The sequence below is a fragment of the Geotrypetes seraphini genome, chromosome 10 (genome assembly GCF_902459505.1).
Source record: "Geotrypetes seraphini chromosome 10, aGeoSer1.1, whole genome shotgun sequence".
Classification (NCBI taxonomy): Eukaryota; Metazoa; Chordata; class Amphibia; order Gymnophiona; family Dermophiidae; genus Geotrypetes; species Geotrypetes seraphini.
In genome coordinates this window covers 33174334-33186419 of record NC_047093.1, presented here as the reverse complement: position 1 = coordinate 33186419, position 12086 = coordinate 33174334, and the positions used below count along the sequence as shown (strand labels likewise).

Here is a 12086-nt window from a genome sequence, read left to right as displayed (position 1 = left end):
GACCGGATCTTATCTGCTACAGCCCCGCCATACCAGAGGAGATGTGATTCTGATTAATATTTCAAGTTGTCATTTCTTGGATTGGTCAAACCTGATAATTATTTTTTTCTAATACGATATAGCCACACTAATTAAAAGCTAACTGGCTTCCATCCCAGAAGTAAGCATTTGCACTATGGATGCAACAGCATTATAACTGCATAATCAGTATAGAAATATTGTCCATTTTCTTGATTTTATGTTAGACTTCAATGCACAGTCCAATGGACCTAGCGAGAACCATTATGTTTACAAATGATAGCAAACACTATGTCTCCCCTTAGAATAAGCCCATTCAATTTTCTGCAGTTTATTTTACATTAATATGCCAGTCTAATCCATATTTTCACTTCAGAGAACACCAGAGAAAAATAAAAGAGCTGTAAACATTGAACACTCAACACTGTTCCACTTCTGATTGAATAAAGAGGGGAGAGAGAGTCACAGTTTGAATATTTAATTAAAAGATTTGCTTCAGTTTCAATTCTCACAAATATTTTATATTCCAATAAATAAAATGGTAGTATAGTGGGCTTCTAGTGATAAAAATCGGTTAGTAAAAACGGGATTTTGCCTACTAAACAATAGGTTTTGGAAAGTTTTAGAGGGCTCATTATATAATGTACAGGGGTTATAATGAGATGTGAAATAGAGAATGACATGGTAACAAAATTCATCACCGTTCCTGTCCCCGTGGATAACCTCGGGAAACATCTTCATGTCATTCTTTAAGGAGAGAGGGAAGAATCAGAGTATGAATGGCCACAACCACTGACCCTCAAGCCTTGCATTGAAGAAAGCTGAGATTGAGCAGCAACATTCCAGAGCTGAGATTGTGATGTCATAATGCCTCATTCCACCAGTGCCTAAGAGCCAATCACATCAGTGATGTCACAATGGCTTCATTATCCTTGGCTCACATAAGAATGAGAGTATGAATGGCCACAACCACTGACCCGCAAGCTTTGCGTTGAAGAATGCTGGTGTAGAAGGAGCGAGGTTGAAATAGATACTAGAAAATGACATGGGATTATTTCCCGCGGTTATCCGCAGGGACGGGAACGGTGATGAATTTTGTCACCGTGTCATTCTCTAATGTGAAATTCACAGCAATGCCCCCTAGGGTGCCTCACTGCTCTGCTAGTATGTCTGCGTGGCCAGTCTCTGGCTCCTCCTATATGCAAATGACTGTTTTGGACATTAAAAAAAAAATAATGGCACAAATTAGACGTTTAGTTGGGCCATTTAAAAAAAAAAAAAAAAAAGTCAATTCCTGAAACAATGATGATGAGCATTTGATGCAGTGTTGCAGCAGCCATTTTACTGGGCTTTTGGAGGACTTCTGCTGCGAGAACATGAGCTTGCTTTCATTAGGCATGTTCTCAGATCATCCTCACAAGCGTCCCTATATGTTCCCTCTTTAAAAATCATCGGTACTCGCCGTGACCTGATTTTTTCGGTTACAGCCCCTACTATTTGGAACTCACTCCCTCTTCATTTAAGACTTGAACAAGATTTGAATAAATTCAAAAATAGTTTAAAGTGTTTTCTTTTTAAAGAAGCCTTTAACTAAAAGTTTATTTTTCGGTTGATTCCTAATCTTATCGTTTTGTATTAAACTCTGATTATATATCCCCTTTTTTTTAGATTTTCAAGTTTGCAAATCCTTTTCTCACATCATCCTTATGTTCTAACCCAATCTGATTAACTCATCTTTTTTTTTTTTTTTTAATTGTATTTTTTCTTATCCCTCCTTTCCTACTGTTCCCTGTGTTTGTTACCCCAGTTCGTTTTTTAATTTTTAAGTAATTATTTTTATTTACGATGTATTTGTGATTTTAAGAAATCCAATTTTATTTCTTTGTAAAACGCTTTGTATCCTGAAAAGCGTTTAATCAAATAATTTAATAAACTTGAAACTTTAAGGCAAGCAGAAGATTGTACTATGATGTTTTCCTCTTACTGGTTTATTGATATCCAGATAAAGATACGAGGGGCCACTGAAAAGTTCTCAGCCCAACCAAGAAGAGAAGCAAGCAAAAAAAAAAACCAACAACGAAAGGATACCTTTTTAAGGGGTCCCTTTTACTAAGCTTCAGTAAAAAGTGGCCTTAGCAAGCCCTTATATGAGATTTTCCTGCATGCTAAGGCCATTTTTACTGCAGCAGTAACATAGATGATTTTCCATTTTTTGCTTTAATGGTCATGTGTTGTTGCCATTAGCAAGCAGTCTTTAAAAAATTACTACAGAAGCACTTACCTTCATCTTGTCTATAGGTGTTAAGGGTTCCAATGGCAGCCCTGTACTAATCAGTTAGTGTGTGGTAATGGGGACGTGCTGATTAGCACAGAAATGCTCATTCTCAGCCCCCAAGACATGACCCCTCTAAGAGGAGTGTGTGGCGCAGTGGTTGGATCTACAGCCTCAGCACTCTGGGGTTGTGGGTTCAAACCCCACGCTGCTCCTTGTGACACTGGGCAAGTCACTTAGTCCTCCATAGCCCCAGGTACGTTAGATAGATTGTGAGCCCACCGGGACAGATAGGGAAAATGCTTGAGTACCTGATTGTTAAACCGCTTAGATAACCTTGATAGGCGGTATATAAAAACTTAATAAAACTTAAAACTTAAACTAAAATAAAAAATATTTTTAGCACGTACTTTGCTTGTGCAGATCAAGCATTTATCACAGGACGCCTGAACAGGACCCATGATAAGTTGTTTTAAGCTGTGGTAAGCATGCACTAATGATAATCACAGCTTAGTAAAAGGACCCCTGACCGAACTATTATTGTTGTAGTTATTAATATTTACTGCTGTGTATTTAAGTGCATTGAAAGAGCAAGTTTACTACTTTCCCCTTTCTAGAGTCACATTTCCACACACTTATACAAACTTGATAGCAAAAGCAATTTTGAAATTCTTTTAAAATCTTTTACCATATATATACACATGAATATAAACCAGGAGTTTTGGGCTAGAAAATTGGCCCAAAAAAATGGGGGTCCCGGTTTATATTCAGGCCAGCATCTCCCTCCCAGAATTACTGCAGGCCGCCGCCAGGCTCTGCACCCTGCCTTCCTTGCCCTGTTCTTGTACCTCCTCTGCCGATCCCTGGTGGTCCAGAGGTGCAGTGGGCAGGAGCGAGCTTTCCACACTCCTGCCCCGCTGCTAACCCAGTTGGTGGTGGCTGCTGTGAGATCACGTTCCTTCAACCGCTGAATGGCACCAAGCAGGAGCGTGCTTTGGCGCTGCTGCCTTCCTGACTGGCGCCTGTGAATTCTCGTGAGTCAACAATTTTTCCTCCTTTTGGGGGGAAAATGGGGGTCTCAACTTATATTCGGATCGACTTATATTCGAGTGTGTATAATACTTGATTCTTTCACCAAATATGCATAAACCTTACCACAACACAGTCAGCTATATGTCTTAAGAACAGAACAGCAGTTCAGTATCCAATAATCCCCCAAACACACATACATAGCAGTTACATACAGAACAAACCCCTCTGCTGTAACCTTCATGTAGCAACAAATACAAAAACTGGCTGCACCACTTGGTTTATTGCTTTTAAATCACAATTTCAAAACTTGATTCATTTTGCTCCTGAAAAACTAAAAGAACACATAATTATATTAAAATATATTCTTTAGATATGATATTTCAAGTAAAAAGAATTTTTGCAGGTACAGGAGTGCATATTTCTAACTAGCAAACTGCAGAAAAACTGACAGTATTCCTATGTGCAAACATACAAATACTAACATTTAGCTTACTGCAAGGCCTCTTGACTCATCTGGGTTGACTTTCAAAGGATTTAGATGACTAGCTCTTGGAGTTAAGCACTTAAATTGGCCCCTTTGGAAAGTGACTAGGGCTGAGTGCCTATATTTAGGTACCTAAAAAGTGGGTGGCTACATGGGCTAATTAGGGCAAGGAAAGATAATTAAGCATTTAGCACCAATTTTCAGCAGTAGACCCCTATTACAGGGAGCAATAATCAGTCGCAGCATGATTTTACAAGTCCCATAGGGTTTACTTTCATTATTGTCTAATGAAGAATTACCTGCAGAGATTTGTGCCTGTTTTCTCTGCAGGTAATTTTTTTCCCCTGGAAACACATTGTGTAGTTTTAATTATGCAAGATTATATGTGCTGTTTTCTGCCCCAATCAAGCTCTTCTCTTAGCAGCAACTCAAAATAGTACGAGATGTGGTGTTGAAGAACATACAAATTTATACTCACATTGAAGGTGGGCAGAAATAAAAACAGCTCATTTCTGAGAGTAAAATAGTGTTTTGGCTTTGATTATTTCCCTTCCTGGCACTTAGGGCTCCTTTTACAAAACCGTGCTAGAGCCTTAACGTGCGGAATAGAGCACGCTAAATCGCCCCGCACGCTAGCCGCTACCGCCTCCTTTTGAGCAGGCGCTAGATTTTCAGCTAGCGCGCACTAATCTGGTGCGTGCGTTAAAAACGCTAGCGCACCTTTGTAAAAGGAGCCCTTAAATCTATATCCCTAAATTCTGGAGAATTTTCAGATGAAAACTTACATTTCCAATTAGATTGAGATTTCTCCTAAAATTTGAAGCACTGAGCTTTTTTTTTTTTTGAAAATTTACCCCACTGTGTCAAGAGACGATGGTTCAAAATATAATTAGAATTTGCAGGCACTAAGCAAACAGTGCAAATATTTTACAAACAAAAATAATTTTAAGGAACTTTTTCTGCCCTGTGGCATCAACAGAGCACTACTGTTACACAGCATACATGAAATGAACCTGTGGACTGCAAACGCTGTACGCTGCACAATTTTATATAAAGATTGCCTTTTCCTAATCCCTGTTCTTTTGTGGGCATTTGCTACATATCACCTGTGTTCAGAGGTAGTTTTTCAAAATAAATAGGTACTGGATTAGGAACTGTTGGAGGGTCTTCCTCCCTTCCATTTTAGTTGTGCTAGGGAAAACACAGCAAATTCAAAAAGGTTCTGGCTTGGTGACCTGGCAGAATATCACCACTGCTCAGGCTGATCCCTGCAATTACTGATGACAGAGTTGATGAAAAGTCAAACAGGATCCTCAGGTCATCAAATACATCTGCCTCACTAAACCAGTGTTAATGTGACAATGCATAATTCCAAATTCCAATTACTGGTGATTAACATCAGTATACATACTGTAAACATAACTTCAACAGATTCTGTTAAACTAGTTGTACTTACTGTACACATGAATTCCACAGCAAGGAAAAGATGAAAATATACATTTCTCCTGCTCCAATTCCCCCCCCCCCCAAAAAAAAAAGACTGAAAACATACCATCAGCAAACTAGTACATGAATTTACTGGATCTTCCAAACTAGTTAACTACATCTCTCTCTCAGCCCATGGTCATATTGCAACCACAAAAAAGGTCCTACTGTAGTCTAGCCTCTGACTGATCCCAGGGAAAGGGATGCTGCAGTTGACCACTAAAGTGGAATAAAATGAAAAGGCTTCTCAATTTCAATTTCAGAAAAAAAAAGTTGAGAAGTGTAAGTTGCATTGAAAAATGCTTTTTAAAAACAAAATCAGATTTACTATAGCACAAAGCTTAGAAGCTCTGGGTTTTCATCACTTGTAAACTTAGTGAAGTGTAAGTGAAAAACAAATATTGAGCTCATGTTTTCAAAATGAAAATTTGTTCCAACATTTCATGTTATGGCCATCCATTTGGAGTCATAGTTGATTCACACATAATATTAGCCTTCAAAGACGTCTAATAAATAAACTGAGTGACGGGCTGGGTCAGGAACTGGTTGAGTGGAAGGCAACAGACAGTAGTGATCAATGGAAATCGCTCTGAGGAAAGGGATGTTACCAGTGGTGTGCCTTAAGGTTCTTTTCTCGGGACTGTTCTTTTAACATTTTTATAAATGATATTGCTGAAGTGTTGTCGGGTAAGATTATAAGAACATAAGAATAGCCTTACTGGGTCAAACCAATGGTCCATCATGCCCAGTAGCCTGTTCTCACGGTGGCCAATCCAAGTCATTAGTACCTGGCCAAAACCTAAAGGTGTAGCAATATTCCATGCTACCAATGCAGAGCAAGCAGTGGCTTCCCCTATGTCTTTCTCAATAACAGACTATGGACTTTTCCTCCAGGAACTTGTCCAAACCTTTCTTAAAACCAGCTACGATATCCACTCTTACCACATCCTCTGGCAACACTTTCCAGAGCTTAACTATTCTCTGAGTGAAAAAAAATTCCTCCTATTGGTTTTAAGAGTATTTCCCTGATACTTCATCGAGTGTCCCACTAGTCTTTGTAATTTTGGCAGACTGAAAAATCGATCCACTTGTACCCGTTCTACTCCACTCAGGATTTTGTAGACTTCAATCATATCTCCCCTCAACAGTCTCTTTTCCAAGCTGAAGAGCCCTAACCGTTTTAATCTTTCCTCATACAAGAGGAGTTCCATCCCCTTTACCATCTTGGTCACTCTTGAATCTTTTCTAGTGCCACTATATCTTTCTTGAGAAAAGGAGACCAGAATTGATTTGCCTCTTTGTGGATGATACCAAAATCTGCAATAGAGTAGACACGCTGGATGGTGTGATTAACATGAAGAAAGACCTGGTGAAGCTTGAAGAATGATCTGAAATTTGGCAGCTAAAATTTAATGCTAAGAAATGCAAGGTCATGAATTTGGGCTGCAAAAACCAGAGGGAACGGTACAGTTTAGGGGGTGAAGAACTTATGCACAATGGAAGAGCGGGACTTGGGTGTGATTGTATGTGATGATCTTAAGGTGGCCAAACAGGTTGAAAAGGTGATGGTGAAAGCTAGAAGGATGCTGTACGCTGCACTATTTTATAAAGATTGCCTTTTCCTAATCCTTATTACCCAATAGAGTTCTTTTGTGGGCATTTCCATTTACTACATATCACCTGTGTTCCGAGGTAATTTTTCAAAATAAATAGGTACTGGATTAGTTGGAGGGTGTTGCATAGGAAGAGGTATGGCCAGTAGGAAAAAGGAGGTATTGATGCCCCTGTATAAGACTTTGGTGAAACCTCATTTAGAATATTGTATACAATTCTGGATGCCGCACCTTCAAAAAGATATAAAAAGGATGTAGTTGGTCCAGAGGAAGGCTACTAAAATGGTGTGTGGTCTTCGTGATAAGGCGTATGGGGACAGACTTAAATATCTCAATCTGTATACTTTGGAAGAAAGGCAGGAGAGGGGAGATAGGATAGATACGTTTAAATACCTATGTGATGTGACTACGCATGAGCCGAGTCTCTTTCATTTGAAAGGAAACTCTGCAATGAGAGGGCATAGGATGAAGTTAAGAGGTGATAAGACTCCGGAGGAATCTAAGGAAATATTTTTTACAGAAAGGGTGGTAGATGCTTGGAACAGTCTCCCGGAAGAGGTGGCGGAAACAGAGACTGTGTTTGAATTCAAGAGGGCCTGGTATAGGCACGTGGGATCTCTGAGAGAGAGAAAAAGAAATGGTTACTGTGGATGGGCAGACTAGATGGGCCATTTGGCCTTTATCTGCCATCATGTTTCTATGTTTTGTATTTTGAATTCATATCCATGGAGATGTAGGTAAGTAAATGCTATCTTTGATCGATTTAAAAGATTACTTTTTTGATTTAAAAAAAACCAAAAAAGTGTTTTGGATATGTAGATATGTGCTATAGTAGCTTTGATTAAAAAAAAAAAAAAAAAAAAAAGCACTATGATGCTGACTTGCACTTTTCAGAAAATTGTTTTGATACTGAAATTTAATTTTTTTTAAATTTAACTTTGTACATCTCTAGGTTAATTTTGTGGATTTGGGGGGATTGCAACTGATCTCTAGGAATCTTCTCAAGGGTCAGTTAATTTATAAACTTTTAAAATGCACCAGTCTGAACTACAAAAACACTGAACATCTCCCCCACCCCCTTATTTTTCTGCATGCTGTAGCTGTCAGTTTGACAATAAGTTAGGAGGCACCACATTTTAAAATGAAAGATTCCATTCTCCCAGGCTGAGAGCAGCCACAAACAAATCAAATCATGATCGGCTTAACAGATGGGAAAATAATTTCAGACACTTGTTAAACTGAGCACTGACAGTGACCTTGAATAATGTTCCCAGCAGCTATAGATTCCAAACAAGTTACCACCACCATCTCAGCTTAATTTCACAGCGGATGTTAGAAACTTGGCCGAACTTTTGTTTGCTCCAATTCTCTTAAGATCCCTCTGAGTATGTTTGGTGTAGTCACAGCCTTGGGCTGTAGGCAGTTTGCTGGGATGAGAGGGCTACTGCCTTCCATTGCACATTGAAGAACGAGATGGTTCCAAAGAAGCCAAATATCACCAGGATCAGGAGCTGCCATTGCAGGAGAAGGTAGTTGCTGTAGAAGAAGGCCACAGCCGCACTGATGGACTAGAAGAACCCAGAGAAGCAAGGTTCAGTACCCCTACAACTATACGATTTAACAGTTGTCTACTATTTGCATGTATTTGGTAAATTCTGTCCAAACAGGATCCCAGTGTTCCCTACCAGCAGAATAATTCACAAACACAAGTGTAGATCCCATATGGATGGATGATTTGAGCACACCAAATCTGTGTTTGTATATATACGCCAAACAAGAAAGGGGAGTAGGAGCACATTATTCATTTTCAGGCAGGTCTCTGAAAATATAGTCCAAGTGCACTGCTTTTTCAAGGCTATTATGAAAATTACCCTCTATGTCTGCTCAGTTTGCTGGCTAAAAATCAATTGGTTATTTAAGTATTTACTAGTAAGTAATTTTACTATGATATTAGCTTCCTATACCACCCAGGTACTTTTGCAGAGTATGGAGCAGTATATAAAAATTAGTTAAGCTGAATTATTGCACAGCAGAAATGCACTTGGACTTAGGATACATCTTTCAGGAGCTGTGATGCCCTTCAAATCTAATGCCACCAAAATTAGCCCAAGCTGTGTAGTTCCCTTCTTACTAGAGGATCCCTGATGTCACACAGGTGACTGTACTCATACTAGCTTCTGAGTGACCTACACCTAATGTGGAATCATTAAAGTACAATGATACATTTAACTTATTTTAACATCAAGCTTCTAATGGAAGTCTTACAGTAGGGACTTTGTTGTTAATACCTTGGCACAAGAAGCAGCAGCAGACTAGCTATACAGGGACCATGAGCTCCCACCTGTTCCTTTTCCCTTACTACCTCACACTTGGTTCTAAACAGGCAGAATGGGAAGGAGAAGAAAGAGCAGAAGTTGTAAGAAGAAATAGCAACTGCTCACTATGGCTCTGCAGCATTGGCCTTCTATTACTAGGCTCACTGCTGCCAGCAGGGAACAGTGGAGGGAGATCTTGTTAGCTCTTGAAGAGAGCGAGAACCAGAAGGCCTTGAGCATGCGCAAATGCTCAAGGCCCAGCCCAGGCAAGAGGGAGGATCTTCGGGCATCAGCATGTCCTGTGCGTTGGTGCTGGTGCCAGATCGGGGTAAGGGATTGTGTTTGGGTGGGTGCCGGATCGCAGGGGGGGGGGGGGAGGCTCGCAAATCGAGTCAACGCTCAGTTTGTGAGGCACGATTTGCGGGAATGTTTTGCTTCTCTGGCAAAACACTCGTAAACCGCATTACTCGCAAACCGAGGTTTGACTGTATACCAGGATAGCTAACACCAGCCAGTACCCGAATACTTCCTATTCCAGCACTACCCCAGAGCTATCTGGTTAGTGCCAAAATGGTCAGTAGCATTATCCAGTCAAATCACACTGCAGATCCAAGAATGGCCTGATCTTACAGCTCCTACCCAAATAAATGCCACAAAATATTGGGTCCAAAGATTATAAAACCTTCAGAGACAGAATTATGTGAACAGTGGAATCCTTTACATTTGTCTTGGTGGGGGAGAATTCAAACGGTTAAAATGATGATATTGCCTGTGGTTTGTTATCAAACCACATTCCAGTATTTTTTCATTGATTTTTATAAAAAATTGAACTCGTTGCTTATTAAATTTATTTGGCAAGGTAAAACTCCCCGAATTGCTTTAGTATCTCTACAAAAGCCAATTAAGGAGGGTGGGGTAAATTTTCCAAACTTCTATAGGTACCATCAGGCCTATATTTTACGTCAAGGTATGTATTGGGTCCTCCCGGAACTCATTGAGTACACTCCTGATTGGTTATATTTGGAATGGCAACTCATGTTTCCCTTACATCTGTGCCATGTTCTAAGTATAAAGATGCCCAGATTATATAAGGAAAATAGAATTTTAATGGATACTTGGAAAACCTTGCGGTTTGTTAATAACTTAACTGTTATTCCTATTAGCAAGTCAACAAATCAATCCATATGGCTAAATCCCAAGATTCAAATTGGCGGTTTTAGAATTATCTGGAAGCATTGGATAATTGCAGGCATATGGACATTAAATGATGTTATTTTAAATGGTAAACTGCTTGATTTTACACAATTGCAGCATAAATTTGGGCTCCATAAATCGCAAAGTTTTCGGTGGTTGCAATTGAAGCAGGCCATTCAGGTCCCTGAATGGAAAACCCTTAATACTCAATATAGCTTGGAATTCTCATGCTTTCAGGTAGATTTTCTGGGTCACCAGGCTGCACAGTGGTATAAAACTATTAATGATTTGGTTAAAAAGCAACCTAAAAACGGCCTTAGGGATATTTGGAGCATTGAGATTAAACATCAGATTTCGGCTTCTCAATGGCCACAAATTTGGTCTTGGAGAATGAAATGTACAATGTCAGCATCTATGAGACAAACATGGTCTTTTCTTTTGCATAGAGCATTTTGGACCACTGTTAGATTACAGAAGTTGAATAGTTTAAAGTCTAATAGATGCTGGCATTGTAATTTTGAAATAGGGACTTTAGAACATCTTTTGTTTTATTGTCCCTATATTTTAGCCTGTTGGAATTCCATCTGGGATCAAGTAAATTGTTTACTGGAGAATTATGTAGCTTTTTAACTTATGATACGGTATTATTTGGAACAGCTATGAGGAAAAAGAGTCAAATATCTTCATCTAATAATAAACTTTTATTAATCATGACTGGAGTTGCCATTCAACATATCACTACCAATTGGAAGGATTGCAGTAAACTTAATTGAAATTTTTGGTGGAATTCATTATGTCATATGTTTAGAATGGAAAGATCACTAGCTATACAAAATGGAAATTATAGGAATTTTATTAAAATCTGGGAGCCATTGACATCTTTTTGTGATGATTAAACACCATTTTTCTTACTTATTATTGAATATACACCGTTAATTATTAAGGGGAAGGGATTTTATTATATTGTTCATTTTTATAATGTCGGGGAAATAGGGAGGGATATGGGTTTACATATACAATTTCAATAACTCTCTGAGTATATTTGTTTAATTGTTAAGTGTTTTACATGGAGTAAAAATTTATTATTATAGGGATGGGGAGGTATGTTATATGTTTAATGTGTTTATTATTGATGAATGGAATGGATGGGGGGGATACTCTTATATATTCTTTAGGCAATAATTGTTAAATGTGTCAAGTGATTTGTATGAATTTTATGTAGGAATTTGAAAATGTAAGATTTGAAAATGAATAAAGATTTACAAAAAAAAAAAACCAACCCTTCAGAGACAGGAAAATACCTACTGTACCCTGGAAATTTTTCAAAGTGCCATGGGTGGTCAAGTACCTCACTGACATGCTTCAATTTTCCTTTTTGCTGGTTCACTTATTACCTGCACAAATTTGGCGACAGCAAATGCGGGGGCACTGTCTTCAGAATAAAGGACCCCCAAAATGCTGAGCAACTGGGTATTAAAGCAGCTGTCTCCAAAACCCAACAAAAAACTGCAGAAGAGAGCCAGGGTTACACTGCAAAATAAACAGAAAGCAAGCATTTACCACAGTTCAAATCTTACCTATGTTGAGTTGATCATTCTACAAGTTATGCAAACTATACGGAGGTCCAGGATGGCTGCATATCAATAGTGTCCCTAAAAATGGGCTATTGCTCT

The 12086-nt window shown here is 38.9% G+C and overlaps 1 protein-coding gene across 2 annotated transcripts in view; it reads right to left on the bottom strand.

Moving 5' to 3' along the window:
* Window positions 1–7488: 7488 nt before the first annotated feature.
* Window positions 7489–12086, bottom strand: part of MFSD11 (major facilitator superfamily domain containing 11) — a 62442-nt gene continuing 57844 nt past the window's right edge. For both annotated transcript variants that reach the window (XM_033962242.1, XM_033962241.1), the window contains 2 exons: window positions 11808–11943; window positions 7489–8472 (listed from right to left, as the gene is read on the bottom strand). In XM_033962242.1, the coding sequence (XP_033818133.1) occupies window positions 8305–8472; window positions 11808–11943 (304 nt within the window). In that variant the 3' untranslated portion in view covers window positions 7489–8304. The remainder of the gene's footprint in view (window positions 8473–11807; window positions 11944–12086) is intronic.